Genomic DNA, 15,248 nt, shown 5'->3' on the forward strand with positions numbered 1-15,248 from the left:
CCGGCGGCGAAGGCGCGGCGGCCGCGCGCGCGCGCGCTTGTGCGCGGGGCCTTGTGGGGCGGGGCGGGACTTCCGGCGGGGCGATGCGGGTGCGCGTGCGGAGCTGGCACGGCGTCGCGTCCTGGCTGTGGGTGGCGAACGACGAGAACTGCGGGATCTGCCGCATGGCGTTCAACGGCTGCTGCCCCGACTGTGAGTGCGGCCGGGCGGCGCGGCGCGGAGGGGCCCCGGGGCGGGCCGGGCCTGGCGGCCGCCCCGCGCTAACGGCCGCCCCGCGCCGCAGGCAAGGTGCCCGGGGACGACTGCCCGCTGGTGTGGGGCCAGTGCTCGCACTGCTTCCACATGCACTGCATCCTCAAGTGGCTGAACTCGCAGCAGGTCCAGCAGCACTGCCCCATGTGCCGCCAGGAGTGGAAGTTCAAGGAGTGACGGCCGGGCCCCGCCGGGACACCGGCGGGCGGCGGGGGGGGCGGCCGGGGCCGCTGCCCGCCCCCCGCCCCAGGCCGCGCTCCCGCCCGGGCCGCCCTCAATAAACGTGCAGCCGCCACTCGCCCCTCCGGTGTCCTCCTGCGCTCGGGATCGGTGCTGGGGGGGGGCGGGCGGCACCCGCTCCGCTGTGCGCGGGAGTGTCGGTGTCGGGACCCGGCCGCGGCGGGCAGGGCCCCTCGGCGACCCGGGGACGACTGCGGGGCCGCCGGCGAGCAGCGCCTTCCCCGCCGCCCCGGGAGGGCGGGCCGCGCGGCGGGGCGGGGGCGGCCCCGGCTATAAAGGCGGCGGCGGAGCGGCGCGGCCCCACCGGCACCATGCGCGCTGCCCGCTGGCTGGGGCTGGCGCTGCTCTGCCTCTGCCGCCCCGCCGAGCCCTGGTACCCGCCGGCGGACGGGCCCCGACACTACTCGGTGGGCAGAGCCTCGGGGCTGCTCGCCGGTCCCCGCCGCTCACCCCTCGCCCGCCGCGCCGACACCGACGGCACGGCCGAGCGCGGCCCCGGCCCCAGCGTGCTGCTGCCCGGCTCGGCCCGCCTGCCCGCACGGCTCCACGCCACGGTGAGTACCGGGGGCTCGGGGCACGGCGGGCACTGGGCTCGGTTTGTGCCGGGACTGGGGCCCCCCCGCCCCCGTGGCGCTCGGAGCAGCAGGAGCGGGGTCCTCTGCCCGCCGGGTGCTGGGGCGGGGTGGGGGCACCCCAGCTCCCCCCGCCAGCGCCAGGCAGCGCCGCGTTGCCTGGGGACGCCGCTCCCGGCTGATGCTCTCCCCCGCAGGTGCCGTGCGTGACGGATGTGGCCCCCGAGCGGCAGAGCTGCCGGCTGCTGCCGGGAGCCCCCGGCACCCTCCAGTGCAAGGCGGACGTGACCGTGTCCTTGGACCCCGCGGAGTGTGCGGGTGCCTGAGCCGGCGCTGGTGGCTCCGCGGTGACAATAAACGTGCTTGGGCTGGCTCCGCCACGTCTGTCCTTGCTGGGAAGTGGGGGGAGCCCCGGGCTGCTGATCCCCCCCCGTCCCTGCGGCTCCCACAGCTCCCTGAGCCCTGCAGGGCCTTGGGGCTGCCAGGGTGGGGGCCAGGCTGTGCCCGGGGCAGGACATCGCTCCTGGGGCTCCAGGGACGCTCCAGGTGAGAGGGCAGTGACAGCCCGGCTGGGAGCACGTGGGGGCAGCTGGCAGCGGGACCGGTGGCTGGAGCTGAGCACGGTCCCCAGCCTGCAGCTGTGTGGGGGCCCCTGGGTCCCCAGGGAGAGGGGGGGCCCATCCCCTGCCTTGTCCTAGGTGTTGCCGTGGCTGGGCAGCCAGACGAGCACCCAGCACCTGCCGCCCGCTTTGACTGGCCCTCCAAGCCACAGGGACCCACGCCCGTGCTGGTGTGGCTGCGGCCCCGCTGCCCCTGCGAGCAGCCCCGGTGCTGAGGCTGCTCAAACACCCGGAGGGGAGAATCACTCGCTGATGGTGATGGGGAAATTGCCGCCCCACGGGCAGCCCCAACGCCAGCCTGACGCCTGTGGGGCCGCAGGGCACGGTGCCAGGAGCCTGCCTGGGCAGCGCGGTGCCGGGCTGGGCTGTGGGGAGCAGCAGGAACGGACGGGGCTGTGCTGGGCGGTGACCGGCCCCAGGCAGGGCACTGCCATCCCCATGTCCTGGCCAGGACGGACCCCGCTGCCCCCTGCGCTGCAGGAGACCCGGGCACAGCCCAGCACTGGGGCACCCCGGCCGTTCTCCGGCAGCAGGACACGGTCTCGGTGACAAGAGTGTGGCAGCAGCATCCCCCCGGCACCAGCTGCTCCCTGGCAAGGGCAGCCCCCTGCCAGGCACCCGGCGGGGCTGCTCCTCCCCAGGGGCGAGGCTGGGAGCCACCACACGTGGCAAGTGGCTGCAGAGCCCCGGCCCTCCCTGCGCAGGAGGACAAACGTGCCAGGACCAACGCGCTGTGAGGAGCTGGGTCCAGGCTGTGGCCAACAGTGACCCACTGGGGTCCGCTCACCCCGTTGCCCCTTTCTGTGAGCAGCTGACGGGTCCCTGGGGACCAGCCCCAGCCCCGCTCCGGGGGCCCTGCACTGCAGCAGGGTCTGGGCTGACACTGCCGGCTCCCCTTCCCGGGGTCACGGCTGCTCTTACCAGATTTAAGGCACCTGCTACCGCTGCTCCAGCGAATTAGTTCGTGTGAGAGAAACGTCAGGCACTGACTGCGCTCTGCAGCGTAGGGGGGTCCTTGGGATGGGTGCAGGAGCCTTGATCTTCTGTGCTTGGGGGAAAAAAAAAACCAAAAAAACACCCCACAGAAAACAAAGTCACAAACTTGAAATTCATGCCATTTTTTTCCCCTATTTTAACTCCACGCTCATTTTTGCCCCCGGGACTCAGAGTGTGTCAGTAAACAGCAGCTCAGCAGAAGGACCCAGAGGCGCTTGGAGAAAGGAACATCATCTGCCAAAGTTTCCAGCTCAGACCCGGCTCGCAGAGGCCCCAGGGACCGGCAGCGCCGGCCGAGCGAGCGAAGCCGACGGTTCCACGCAAACAAGCTGTGCCAGCAGGCAAGCGCCCGCGCCCCCAGAGCAGAAATAAAGCACTGGCGTCATTTTTTAATAACTGCGGTACCTGTTTGGGTGCCAGAGGCAGCTCATTGACATGCAAATGCTCAGCCCGGGTACGTGTGTCACCGTGGCGGAGTTGTTTGTTTTTAATGCCAAACTCCTCTGCAGTGGCTGTGGGAGGGGGCTGCGGGCTGCAGAGGGGTTACCTGAGCGCGGGTCCCGGGCAGGGGCCGACAGCTCGGAGTCGCGGCCGCTCCGGGGGCGAGGAGCGGCTTCGCCGGTGGCAGAGCCGACGTGCACCGGAGCAGCGGGGTCTCTGCAGGATGGCACCAGCTCTGCCCCAGCTCGATGGGTCCCAGCACACGTCCCCGGTGCCCTGTGGCTGCTCTGCCCGCGCCTCGCAGCCGGCGAAGCGCTGGCCTGAGCCGCTCTCCGGGCCGGGACCACCCCGCTCCCCACCCTGACCGCAGCCGGATCTCGCAGCCCCTCGGGGCAGCCGCGTCCCCGGTGAGGAGGACGGGAGGCTCCGAGCTCTCCGGTGCCTCCCCCGGCCCGGTGCCCGCAGGTACCGTCCCCACGTAGGTGGGGGTCTCGGCTCCTACCACGGGTGGCACGTGAACATATTCCACAAATATTCCACTCGTTACTGAAATGCCAATCTGCGAACACCGGCTCTGGGACGAGCAGCTGTGAGACCCGAGCCCCAGGGCTGGTCTGTCCCCACTGCAGCCCCTCCCCAGGACAGACCCACCGCGGCTGCTCGCGGACGCTGCTTTGGCATCGCCATACACCAGCCGTGAGCAGAATAATTCAGGTCACCTCCTCCCTCCATACCCACCATGGTTACATGCCCGCGGAACCACTGAGACACTCACTGTTCCAGTGCAAATTCCGCTGCTGTTTGAGAGTCCAGAAAGCACCCCAGGACGCAGCAGAGCGAAGACCCCTTCGCACAGCCTAGTGCAATTTTCTAGTGAAATCAGCACAAACCTCCTCCCACAGTGAGAACAAACAGCTTCTAGCCAGAGCGATCCCTCACCCCTGCGTGAGAACCAACCCAACGTGCCCCAGGGCTCTGCTGGGCTGCCCAAGGGCAAGGAGCTCCTTCCCAGGAGCTCGTTCCCAGGCCGCAGCGGCCACTGCCTGGCTCCCATCAGGGCTGCCGGGAGAAGCCGCTGTCGAGGAGTCCCCAGCCAGGGCCTGGCCTCCTTCTGTTACCGGGGCTCGAGCCCCAAACACACCAACACGGCTCTTCAACATTTTATTAACGATGAGCAACGACAGTTACAACAGAGAGGACAACAACCGGCGCAGAAGGGCCGTCCAGCTCAGCGCCCAGACCGGGACACCCACACACCCGGAATGTACGAGGCAGAAAGGGGCTCAGCCCCGCACCCCTCCTCGGGCCCTGCACCCCGCGGGGGCACGCGTGCTGCACGTCAGCCCTCGGGACCGGCCGCGGAGCTTCAGCTGGCGAGGTCCCTCCCTCTGTAACTCAGGCACACGGCGGACTCCGGTGGCAGCAGCACCGGGGCTCTGAGCTTGCTCTACCCGCAGCACCGGGTCCTGCTGCCTTGCGACACAAACAGCCTTTGGCAAACGCCCCTCGCCCCCCCGGGGAACCCGCAGAGCCGAGGGTCCCCGCGCCACCGTATCCCCCAGCAGCTGCCGCCCCACTGCCTGTCTCAGGGGCAGCAGACGCCTCGCTGGCACCAGTCGCAGCAGAGGGGGCTTCATCCAGCCAAACCGGAGCAGCTCTGGGCTCGGTGCTCGTGCAGAGGCAGCAGCTGAGACCCCGCAAGCACCGGCCCATCGGCACCCGGGCAGCCCAGCGTCCCCCACCGACCGACAGCTGCGGGCGCCGTACCTGTCCCCAGGGAGGCCGCCCCGCCACCGCCAGAGGGGCTGCTCCAGCGCAGACTGGGGTCAGGACAGCGAGCCGGGAGGGGCAGAGGGGCCTGGGCAGCCACTCCATTTCCCTCCTACTAAAAGCCAGAAATGGCAGAAGGTAAAAGCACATCAACATGTTAAAACATTAGTTATAATTAAAACTGTTTTTCTTTTGTCAAATCTCCTCCTGGGAAAGGGGACGGGGGCTGATTAACGGAGGAAAAACTAGGCAGCAGGATCCCGACTCGTTATGTCTGCATAATTAGTGCAGGAGGAGCTAGGACAGAAGAGGGTAGGACAGCACACCCCGCACGCCGGCAGCGGTGTCCCCACTCAGGAGCTGCTCCTCAGGAGGGGGAGGCTGCGGCGCGCCGCGACCCACGCGCCAGCTCTCGGCCAGCCTAGTGCTTCTCCTCTTCCAGTCTCTTCCTGGCCTCCAACACGGCCAGCTCCTTCGCTTCCTTCTTCTGGTTCCTGGCTTCAAACTCCAGCCTGCATCAACCACAAAGTGCCATGAGACTCACCCATCCCTGTCTCTAGAAGCACCTGGAGCAGGGGAACACTGCTTTGTTCTGAGAATCAGAAACCTCACCAGTGACCCCCGGGCTCCCTCGAGAGCAGCACCCGGAGCTTCCCACGACGGTTACCATCACCCCGAAGCCCTACACTCCCACACTGCTTACGTCCCCCTCCACGGAAGGTGCCGCTATTCTACGCTCGGTCCCAGGACAGGCCGCTTTGTGCCGCGATACCAAAATCAAATTTACCGCTGCCCTGAGCCAAGGGCACTGAAGGTAAAGGGCTCAGGCCTAAATGAGCAAACTTTGAAAGCAGCAACATGCTAAATCCCCAGGAATACAGCAAGGAAATTTTATCAACAATAGAGGAGGAAGAAAAATAATAAAATGTGCTGTGAAGCACATTCTGACACAGTAGAGTTTAGCTGCTCCTTTTCCTGGACAGTCCAGTACACCCACATTTAAGCAGCTTGCCTGAGCTGTGGAAGGTGAAGGACCAGTTCACTGATTCTGTGCCTTCAGATAACCCCTTCCCTTCCTGATCGGTCCCATTAATTAGTCCTCAGACAAGCCAGATGGAACAGTATGTGACAGAGCTGGGAGATGAAGAAAGCAAACCTGTTCTTGATGATTCTTTGCACAATTAAATCCGTGGTGAGATTGCTGCCGCTGTCCACCAGCTGGAAAATGCCGCGTCTCTTCGGTTCCTGGGAACAAACACACCAGACTCAGCTGTGAAAAACACGCAGGACCTCTGGGTCTACAGCTTGGCAGCGAGAGCTGAGCAGAAGTCACGGCAGGTCCTGTGGGCACCCCGCCAGGCACAACCCAAAGTGATCTCCTAGGAGGCAGAGCAAGTAACTGCTGGAAGCGCAGCTTCACGTAGAGGGGAGCTGAGCCAGGCTGCCCGGGACCAGCACAGAGCAAAGATTACAGGATTCCTCATTCTGCCATGAAGGCATCAGACACAGGCAAAACAGAACAGTGACTAGAAGAGTGGAGCTGCTGCGAACGATTTACAGGCTCTGCTCCACGCAGCTGCCCTCGGGGTGGATGAAAACCAGCATCACCTGCCAGGCATCCTCTGCAACACAAGCTCTCAGCTCAGGGGCACGGACAAAGCCACGCTGTAGCTATCAAACACAAAGCAGCGCGGCCAAGAGCAGCCAGCGGCTTACCTGGTACGGATCAGAGCCATCCTTGTCTGGCACCACCTCGGTCATCCCGTGACACACAAGCGTTACCTGGGGAAGGACACCGAGTCGCTGACAAGATCCAAAAGATGACAGGGACTTTCCCTGCCGCTGCTCTCACTGCAGTGTAGCCCGGAGAGGAGCAAAGCCACCCCCCTCCTGTACCGGGCTGGCAGCGCATCCGGAGCTCCCACAATCCCGCCAAGCACGACCATCTCTCTTCTACACCCCTGTGTTTTCCTGCACCACTTCAGCTCCCTCAGCACGTCACACCCCAACACCTTCATGCGCATCGATACACAGAGACTCTCACCCTGAAGTGATCCAGCAGATCAGCAGTGACAGCATAGGGGGCTCCAATCACCACCTCCGAGACGTACTAGAAAGGAAACCAGGTAGAGTCCAGATTTGGAAAAAAAAGAACCGAAGCAGAGGCCAGCCTGCTTCCTAGACAGACTGAGCAGGTCATCTGGTTATGGAGTCAGGAACTCAAATAAGGGCACAGGAAAGTGGGTTTAGCAGCCACTGCTCATCACATGGCGCCTTTTTGTTCCGCTGAAGAATTCGCTTTCTGGTACTGCATGTATAGCAAATCCAGAAGTTAATTGCTCAGCACACACATTTCTGGGCCTCCCTACATTTCTTTTCCAGCAATTTTCTCCCCTGCTGCAGGGAGCAGAGAGTTTTCTACCAGAACACAGCTCTAGAGCAGAGCAGCACCCTGCCTTTCACTGCCGGGAACAGAGGTGGATGGGTTCGACAGCGCAGGGTAGCCAGGACGAGACAGGAGCCCAGTGGTGCCTCCCGAGAGCCCACCAGCATCTCCAGCAGCCTAAAGTGACCAGTCTTGTCTTTGCCTTCTCAGCGCACACGAAAGAACTCAGGCAAGATCGTTGGCTACAGGTGAACACCGCCCAGCTCCAGCACAGAGGCACCCACCCCACAGGCACTTACCCTACAGGCCAGGACACTGAGTGTTCTCTCGTGGATGTTCATGATGGGATAGTTCTTCCCTTTGTAGCGATTCACCTCCTAAGGCAAAGCACCAGGCACAGTCAGGAGAGAGACAAAGGAACACCCTTTCCCTCTTTCTCCCAACACGGAAATCCTGTACTGGCCAATACCTCCCTTCCCCACCTTCCAGAGCACAGCCCGCTTGTTTCAGAAAGGACAGCGGCCAAGTGCTCTGTCTTTGGGCAACGTCATATACCAACCTGATCAAAGTGCAGCCCAGCGATGATGTAGGGTTTCTCTGCCAGCTTGTGAACCTTCTCCAGGAAATCTACATGCCCAATATCTGCAGACCTGTTTAAGGAACTGAAGCTACCACGGGAAATAGGGAAAGGAAGACAGAAACAGATGAACTGCAAAACCACGGTGGGAGACAGGAAGCCCAAGGATTTTATTTTTGCATTACCCATTGCCTGTGCCCTAAGAACAGCTGCCTCTTTCCTCCTCAGGCTCCACAGGCTCTGGGCAAAAGCAGAGATCTTTTCATCTCCACCTCACACGGACTCAGCTTTGTCCAGACTCTCTACCTGCTTCAGGTGTTGTGGCACAATGCCTCAGAGACTGTCCCAGGGATGAAGCGTCTGCTCCAGACGCCCTGTGCAGTCACTTGGTCTGTGACAGCCAGTCCTCAAGAGGGACTGGAGTGTGATCCAGTATCCAACTGCCTTCCTGGAATCCTCCAACAGCCACAAATCTCTCTAGAGAGGAGCTGTAGCTCCTTTCTCAGTGTTCTGTGACTAAGAAACTGCCAGTAAGAACTCCTTCCTCCTCCCCTCACATGGACACCTACAGAAAAGAAAAAAAGAAGAAAAAAAAAAAAAAAGAGGAGGCAAATATCCTAGTCTGGTGCCTCAAAACATGAAAACACCAAACAAAAAGACCAACGCTACTGTCTTGACAAAACAGAGTCAAGGATACGGAACAGGTCAAAGGCTCCGGCCACGTAGATGATAGTGTCTCCCGGCTGTGGCTCCTTCCCCGATGCAAACTGGATGATCTTCTGAGATGTCTGCAGGAACTGTGAGACGCCAGTCCAGGGACTGTGGCCTTTTGGCCCCTGGGGAAACACACCCCAGGTTTCCTTTCCAGGCTGCAGGAGGGGGTTTGGACAACACACAGAACGCAGCTGCAGGCAAACTGCCAGCCTTCGCTCGCCAGCAAGCACCACAGCTCTTAGCAGCGTGGGCTTTCTGCATTCCTGGCACCAAATACTTGTGCCATCTCACAAAAGCCCTTTTAGGTCTGTCAAACACAGTCTAAATTGTCCCCTAAAGCCAGCTAAGGAGGTGCCGAGAAGAAAGCATGGGAAGGAGGAAGGTAACAGCGGTCTCGCACTTCCAGGAGAGACAAGGCTTAGGGAGACAACACACAACCTGCCCACGCTCTTCTCGAGCCTTGAGGCAGCCCACCCACTGCCCTGGCCGGTGGCACGCCAGGGAGGGGATGCCAGAGCTCCCGGGCCAGGTCCCGGTGCCCGCTAAACCCCAGACGGAGCTTCATCCCCACCACGTGGCAGCTCTGGAAACAGCCACCGAGTCACCCGCTGCGGCCCCTGCTCGTCCCTGAACGCTGCTCTACAAGACCCGAGAGAACAAAGACAACTCAGCCAAGACCAGGGCAAGCCACGCAAAGGGCAGCACGCGGGAGGGGGGCTCCACTGGTAGGGGTCATGTGGGGGACCCAGTGCCCAGATATTCCCTCAGGATCCGAACACCACGAAACAGCCACGCTGGAGCAACAGGCCCTGTAAAGCCTGCTCAAAAACCCAGCGTGGTGGGGAACAAAGAGGGTGATTCAGCCTAAACCCCCTGCGAGCAAAAAAGACCTACTCAAGCTGTAGGTCCAGGTGCTCGTCAACCAGGGACAATCCAATGCCCAGGGAAAAAAGGGCTGACAGCTCTTTAGAGGCAGCCCGAGACGTGAGCCGGACACGCCGGCAGAGAACCCCAGGGGAACTGCTCTGCTGCTGGGAGACCAGGCACGTGAATGCCACAGTCCTGCACGCCAGGTACGTGCCTGCCACGTAAACCCTTCCCAGACACCTCTAAAACCACAAGCACTGAAAGGACCATCCACAGAGGCTGTCCCTAGGCTGGACCTGCGGGCACTTGGGTCCCGAAGGAAGCAGCAATAAAGAATTCACAAACAAGCCAGAAAAACAGCAAAGGCTCGATGGTGCAGCAGCCCCGTGGTGCCGCTGGGCAACAGCTCCCTCGCTGGCCCTGCGCAGCCACACCTGCCCATTGCACCGACCACGGCAGCAGCAGACATTTACTGAGGCCACTACTAAATGGGGAGGAAAACGAGCCTGCAACACAGGCCAGAAAGCACATTTGGAATCCTTCTCAGACAGGACAACCACCAGACATCCACGACCAGGACTCACGTTACCTTCCCAAAGTTGTCAGTGTGCTTCCGATAGTCTAGGTCCTCATCCTGAAGGGAGATAAAGAGTCAACACGTTTAAGCACTCACACAGCTCACCCAGCCGAGACCACGCGTGTGTGGCAGAGGTGCTGGGCAGCCCAGGCTCGGGCTGCACACCACTGATCTCTGGCGCTGAATGCTGACAAACTGGTTAATACCTAAACCAGAGTCGTGTCCCAGCGTGAGCCAGATGAAGTGTGTCCTCATCTGATCCCCGCCTGGCACCACACGGTGACGGTGGCTCTTGCCCAACCTGCAGACCTGACGGCGTTGCACACCTACGTCCTCCCTCAACCACGCCAGCCCCTGGCAGGACAGCATCCCCCCTCCTTCCACAGGCACCCCACTGGCACGGGCTCAGGTCCCTGCAGACAGCTGCTAGCACTGTGCAGACCCTGGTGTGAGCATGCGTGTTACGGCTCAGCCAGGCTAACAGCTCAGCACACCAAACGATCCCCCTCTGCCCCCGAATTCTCCTGTGGGTCCCTTGTCTTGTCCCTGCTGTTATCCAGGTGATTCCATTCACTGCATTGCTTGTTTACCAAGTCAATTCAACTCATTAACCAGCACAAAACTACTTCCTTCATCTTCCTTTGGTTAGGTTAGCCATCTACCAGGTGGGGAGCTGAGGAGACCCAAGAAAGGCCTGCTAAGACCAGAGACAGCAGAAGGCAGAAGCATGAGCTCAGTGGGGAGGAGGAGGACTTTCCAGTTCTGGCAGCACACACATATCTACACGGCTGCACGATGTAGTTTCACCCTCCGAGAAGCCCCGGCTCGCCTGCAGGTCACATAACGTTCCTGAAGCCCACACCAGTCACGAGGGATCGGAGCTTTTATCCCCCACCCCTTTCCAAAGCAGCACGGGCTGAGATCACACCATGATCTCAGACAGGCTTAAGCAAACATAAGCAGGTTGTTTTGCTGCCACTGCCCATAATCAGCTTGCCAGTTCTCCGTGCACCTAGGAGCCGGACCCAGGAGCTCTAGTGCCATTTGGGACAGCAAAAGGGAAGAGCTGGTGTATGCCCTGGCCTCTAACCTCCCACCCAAAGCCCCCTGACTCACGATGTTGCTGTGGTGAGCCTTCGTCATGAGCAGCATGCGGCCAACGAGGTCGGTAGTGGACACGCCTTGGGTGCGTTTGCATTCCCTGCGGGGAGACAAGCAAAGATAAAGCAGAAGCCACAGGAGCATACGCCTCTTTCTCTTCCCACCATCTGCACAGGAACACGTGTGACGCCCGACAAATCCAAAGCAGGGCTGTCCTGAGGAAGTCTTCCTTCTGCCTGCTCTGGATATAACATCCAGCATTCATTTGCTGAGTCTCTGCATCTTCTTCATGCCACAGCAACCGCTCGTACGAGGAAACCTTACCTTGCACAGGCTTCCCACCAGAGCGAACTCCCAGTGAGGCTTCGAGACCAGAACTGGCACCTGCCAGGGACGGGAAGGCCCCGCCAGCCACCCGCGAGTCCGAGACACGTCCCGGAAGCCAAACTGGTGAGAGCAACTGGAGCTCTGACACACGTTACAGCAAAACCGAAGCGTGACCTGAAGATAGCTGCGCTTCTTTGGGCTTCCCCCCAGGGCACAAACTCCCAGAATCTCTGCCCAAAAGAGGGGAAGAAGGTAAGCAGCAACGGGTACCTGTATCGCCCCGCTGTCTTCACTTCCTCGTAGGTATCCTTGCCGTCTATCGTCAGGGTGATGTCATCTGCAGAGAGAGAACAGCCTCAGGCCTGCGCCCCACGCCCTCCGGCACAAAAGCTGCCTCCGAACGACAGCAGCCGCCGGACGGGTCCGGCACACGCCGGGCTGAGCTCCTGCAGCCCCAATCCCTGTGCGCACACGGGGGACGCGTCCTGCATCCCGTGGGAATGCCAGGGGGTGGCAAGACTACCCTGTCTGTGGGGACGAGCGTATTCCTGGGTGCCAAACACCATTAGCCCTCTGGTCCACTGTTTAATTTTAGATAGTCCAGAAAATCTGAGCCGGTTGCAGTGAATCCAGCAGCAGGCACAACCACATTAGGGTCCGGATGGCAACAAACAGCTACCATCAGCCTCAGTGTTACAAAAGCACCTTAACTTCAACGCCTCTAGGACTGGTTTTAGCCGCTGGTTCACGTTACAGCTTTTTCAGTCAATTCCACAGTCCTCCAACAGCCAGTTCTTCCCCTCAGTGACGGCACTTCTACAGTGACATCAAGCTACCCTTCTACAGTTAATTCCGGTTCATCTTCGGCACGGTTCCCAGCTCACCCTACAGAAACACCTCCCACCTACTTTTAGCGATAGTATTAAAATCTTCACAAGTGAAGACCTAAGCTGGCTTTCCTTGGGCAGAACGGCCAGTTCAGGTGGCTCACACGTGCCCTCCCACGGTCGCGTGGCACGCTCGGGGAGGCTGAGGAGCAGTCCTCAAACCCCACACCCTCACCGCGGGGCACAGGGACAGAAGAGATCGTATGGCAGGCACAGCTCTGCCTGCCAGGAGGGGCAGGAGCAGCGGGTTTGCTGTCTGTCACCTCCCCAGGTAAGCTCAGCTATTTCAAAACTTACCTTTTGCACAAACACAGCCTGGCAGAACTGCAGTGTGCGAGGGCGTTATTCGGGTGGAAGCAGTGAATGATTTGGCAGAGGGAACAAACGCGGGGGAACAGAGCAAAGGCCACGAGCGCTTCTCTGTTGCCATAATCCCTTGCCCAGTCTAGTGAGGGGTCATGTAGCCGAAGCACACAGTTCAGGGCAGGCAATTAAGTTAACAAGGAATTTGATAATCACCCTGTCCACGTGAAAAAGCATATCTATCTTATAGAAGATTAATGATTTATTTACATTTAATGAAATACTTGGCTTATCGATAGCAGGTGGCTGGGATCAGATGAGGAAGGAATGTGAAATGGGTGCAAAGACCACTCCTGACTAAACTAACAGATACCCTCAGAGGGGTGGGGAGGAGGGGCCGAGGCTGAACGAACACGAGCAGCAGTCCCAGGAAGGGACAGAGTACACACGTTCTGTTTCCTCAGAACACTGGCTCTCTTCAGGGACTATAAACCGAGAAGTGTTCGTAAGAACTAGGTCTCTGACCACACGGTCAGCTAAGCCCTTGAACAGCTTATCAGCTGGATAAAGAGAGAGAAGCTTTTCAGATCTGATCTCATCCCAGGATAAGTAGATATAAACATGATTGTATTTCTGCACACTTACCTTTTCACAGCGTTTTTCACATTTAAGTTTTGTAAATTACTATCTCCCCCACGCACAAATTTCTGCTGGTGCTAGGGCCAACCTTGGGATAATTGTCAGATAACGAGTTTCACCTTTGTAAGTGAAAGGGATGCTTAAAACCACGGGCTCTGGCGCTCTCAGGGTGCCCAGCACACAGACATGTTTCTCCAGAACGCCGGAGCAGGAGCAGCCAGGCCACCCAGCACAGACCCCTGTACCCGAGGTACCCGCTGACGGCCAGTGCTGGCCAGAACGCTCCTCGGTTTGCAGCAGGGAAACCACGAGCACCCAGCCCCGGAGCGCCCGTGTTACCAGAACCATCGCCTCAGAACACCACTCACCACCATGCACGCAGAAGTCACAGTTGTACTTGTCCAGGGTTTCCAGCGTGGTGACATAGGGAGCTCCTGGAGCAATCTCATCCACCCACTTGATGGCTTGCACCATTTTGTACCTCTCCTCCTGTGTAAAGACAGGGGGGCCCTTGTGCTTGGCAATCTCCTCTGGGTGAGAAACAGAAAAACCGGGTTAGAAGCAGGTACTGCAGCTGCGAGGACTCCCACCCGCAGGAGCCTCACTCATCTCCCGGGCAGGGGAACTGCTCTGCGGGCCCGAACGCTGCTGGGAATTGGTTTGCGGCAGAGAAGGAAGTCCCAGCTAGATCAGAGAAGATTTTAATTCAGTTGCATTTCTTAAGTGCGTAACAAAGGCCCTAGAATTCACTCAGAAGGCAAAAGGTTCCAGTGCCTCCCTGTACCCAGATACCTCCTTCTGGGGGGACTACCTGGGCCTCCTGGCAGCCCCCAAGGGGAAATTCCCCTTTTAAACAACAGCTTCACGCTACGCTTGGTTCATGCTAGAAAATATGCATCCATAAACCAATAAAAAAAATCCATCTTCACACACAAGAACTAGTTCCTATCACTTCACTTTCAGATTGCCTTGAAACGAGTTTCCTCCACACAGTGACTTGTTTTGGAACATCAGCTCTGCAGTTTGCACCAGCAAAACCAGACTGATTTGCAACTGGTTCAATTGTTTTACAGGACACCCCCCCACAAACCGAAGCCTGCAAGCTCTGAACTACCTAACCTCAGTCCGGCCAGCGTGACAGGGCTGACCCCGCTCCCGTACCCAGGGAAGATGCTTTTCTTTCGGAGGCTGCTGCTCCTCGAGGGGATGCAGGACGCAGCCTGCTTTGTGTCAGGTCTCTCCGCTCTCCCGGGGCTAACGCTGCTGGGCGGTTCTAGAGGCAGCGGGAGGTGAGAAGCTGAGAAAACCCCTTACCGTCCGTGTGGACTCCAACGATCAGATAATCCCCCATGGCCCGAGCCTGGCGCAGCTGGTTCGAGTGGCCGTAGTGCACCATGTCATAGCTGGAAAGACAACGGCCGGGCTCAGGCCGGGACACGGGTGCCCTTCGCCGGGGCGCCGCGGGGGTGACCTTCCCACGGCGCCGGGGTCTGCGGCCCCTCCGCGGGCTGTCGTCATGCAGCGACCGACCGGTCCACCGGGGGAAGGTGGCGGCTCCCGCCGCGCCGCGACGAACCTGCCCCCGCCGCGGCCCGGCACCTACCGGCGGCGGTCCCGGGCGCTCGGGACGGCCCAGCGGCTTCGCCGGGGCCCGCGGGGCGGCGCAGCCCGAGGGCGCTCCCGGCTCCGGAGCGGTCACGTCCCGCAGCCGCACGACAGCTCCGCGGAGAGGGACCCGCTGTCCCCGGGCGCCGGCCCCGGGTGCCGGCCCGCCGCGGTCACGGTCACAGAGCAGCCGGAGGCACCATGGCAGCCAACACGGTTTATTTCCCGGGGGCCCCGCCGCCCGCCCCACTCACCAGCCGTCGCACCAGACGCGCACGGGCCGCTGCGCCGCCGCGCCGCCCGCCGCCGCCCCGTCGCGCAGCATGGCCGCGCTGCCACCGGCGGCGCCGCCGCCCGCCGCCGCCGCCGAGCGA

The 15,248-nt window shown here is 60.7% G+C and overlaps 3 protein-coding genes across 3 annotated transcripts; 2 read left to right on the forward strand and 1 right to left on the reverse strand.

The window, feature by feature from the left end:
* The first annotated feature begins 37 nt into the window (after window positions 1-37).
* Window positions 38-486, forward strand: ANAPC11 (anaphase promoting complex subunit 11). Its single transcript, XM_068413449.1, has 2 exons — window positions 38-192; window positions 284-486. The coding sequence occupies exons 1-2, from the start codon at window positions 84-86 to the stop codon at window positions 427-429; spliced, it is 255 nt and encodes an 84-aa protein (XP_068269550.1). The 5' UTR covers window positions 38-83; the 3' UTR covers window positions 430-486.
* Window positions 487-785: 299 nt separating this feature from the next.
* NPB (neuropeptide B) lies at window positions 786-1,437 on the forward strand. Its single transcript, XM_068413518.1, has 2 exons — window positions 786-1,046; window positions 1,262-1,437. The coding sequence occupies exons 1-2, from the start codon at window positions 804-806 to the stop codon at window positions 1,388-1,390; spliced, it is 372 nt and encodes a 123-aa protein (XP_068269619.1). The 5' UTR covers window positions 786-803; the 3' UTR covers window positions 1,391-1,437.
* A 3,605-nt stretch (window positions 1,438-5,042) lies between these two features.
* On the reverse strand, window positions 5,043-15,220 carry PCYT2 (phosphate cytidylyltransferase 2, ethanolamine). Its single transcript, XM_068413333.1, has 13 exons — window positions 15,129-15,220; window positions 14,584-14,672; window positions 13,638-13,799; window positions 11,711-11,777; window positions 11,129-11,213; window positions 10,025-10,069; window positions 8,552-8,690; window positions 7,837-7,919; window positions 7,577-7,654; window positions 6,936-7,001; window positions 6,608-6,673; window positions 6,048-6,136; window positions 5,043-5,403 (listed from the first exon to the last, which is right to left on the reverse strand). The coding sequence occupies exons 1-13, from the start codon at window positions 15,197-15,199 to the stop codon at window positions 5,313-5,315; spliced, it is 1,131 nt and encodes a 376-aa protein (XP_068269434.1). The 5' UTR covers window positions 15,200-15,220; the 3' UTR covers window positions 5,043-5,312.
* Between the last annotated feature and the right edge of the window lie 28 nt (window positions 15,221-15,248).

The sequence above is a fragment of the Nyctibius grandis genome, chromosome 15 (genome assembly GCF_013368605.1).
Source record: "Nyctibius grandis isolate bNycGra1 chromosome 15, bNycGra1.pri, whole genome shotgun sequence".
NCBI classification, from domain to species: domain Eukaryota; kingdom Metazoa; phylum Chordata; class Aves; order Nyctibiiformes; family Nyctibiidae; genus Nyctibius; species Nyctibius grandis.

What these genes read in the sequence shown, in the direction of transcription:
- PCYT2 (XM_068413333.1), bottom strand. Translation starts at nt 15,199, where the DNA reads ATGCTGCGCGACGGGGCGGCGGCGGGCGGCGCGGCGGCGCAGCGGCCC. An exon ending in AAGACAGCGGGGCGATACAG is followed by an intron (nt 11,214 to 11,710) that starts GTACCCGTTGCT and finishes GTCTCCCCGCAG; the next exon opens with GGAATGCAAACGCACCCAAG. An exon ending in AGGCTCACCACAGCAACATC is followed by an intron (nt 10,070 to 11,128) that starts GTGAGTCAGGGG and finishes ATCTCCCTTCAG; the next exon opens with GATGAGGACCTAGACTATCG.
- ANAPC11 (XM_068413449.1), top strand. Translation starts at nt 84, where the DNA reads ATGCGGGTGCGCGTGCGGAGCTGGCACGGCGTCGCGTCCTGGCTGTGG. An exon ending in CAACGGCTGCTGCCCCGACT is followed by an intron (nt 193 to 283) that starts GTGAGTGCGGCC and finishes CCCGCGCCGCAG; the next exon opens with GCAAGGTGCCCGGGGACGAC.
- NPB (XM_068413518.1), top strand. Translation starts at nt 804, where the DNA reads ATGCGCGCTGCCCGCTGGCTGGGGCTGGCGCTGCTCTGCCTCTGCCGC. An exon ending in CCGCACGGCTCCACGCCACG is followed by an intron (nt 1,047 to 1,261) that starts GTGAGTACCGGG and finishes TCTCCCCCGCAG; the next exon opens with GTGCCGTGCGTGACGGATGT.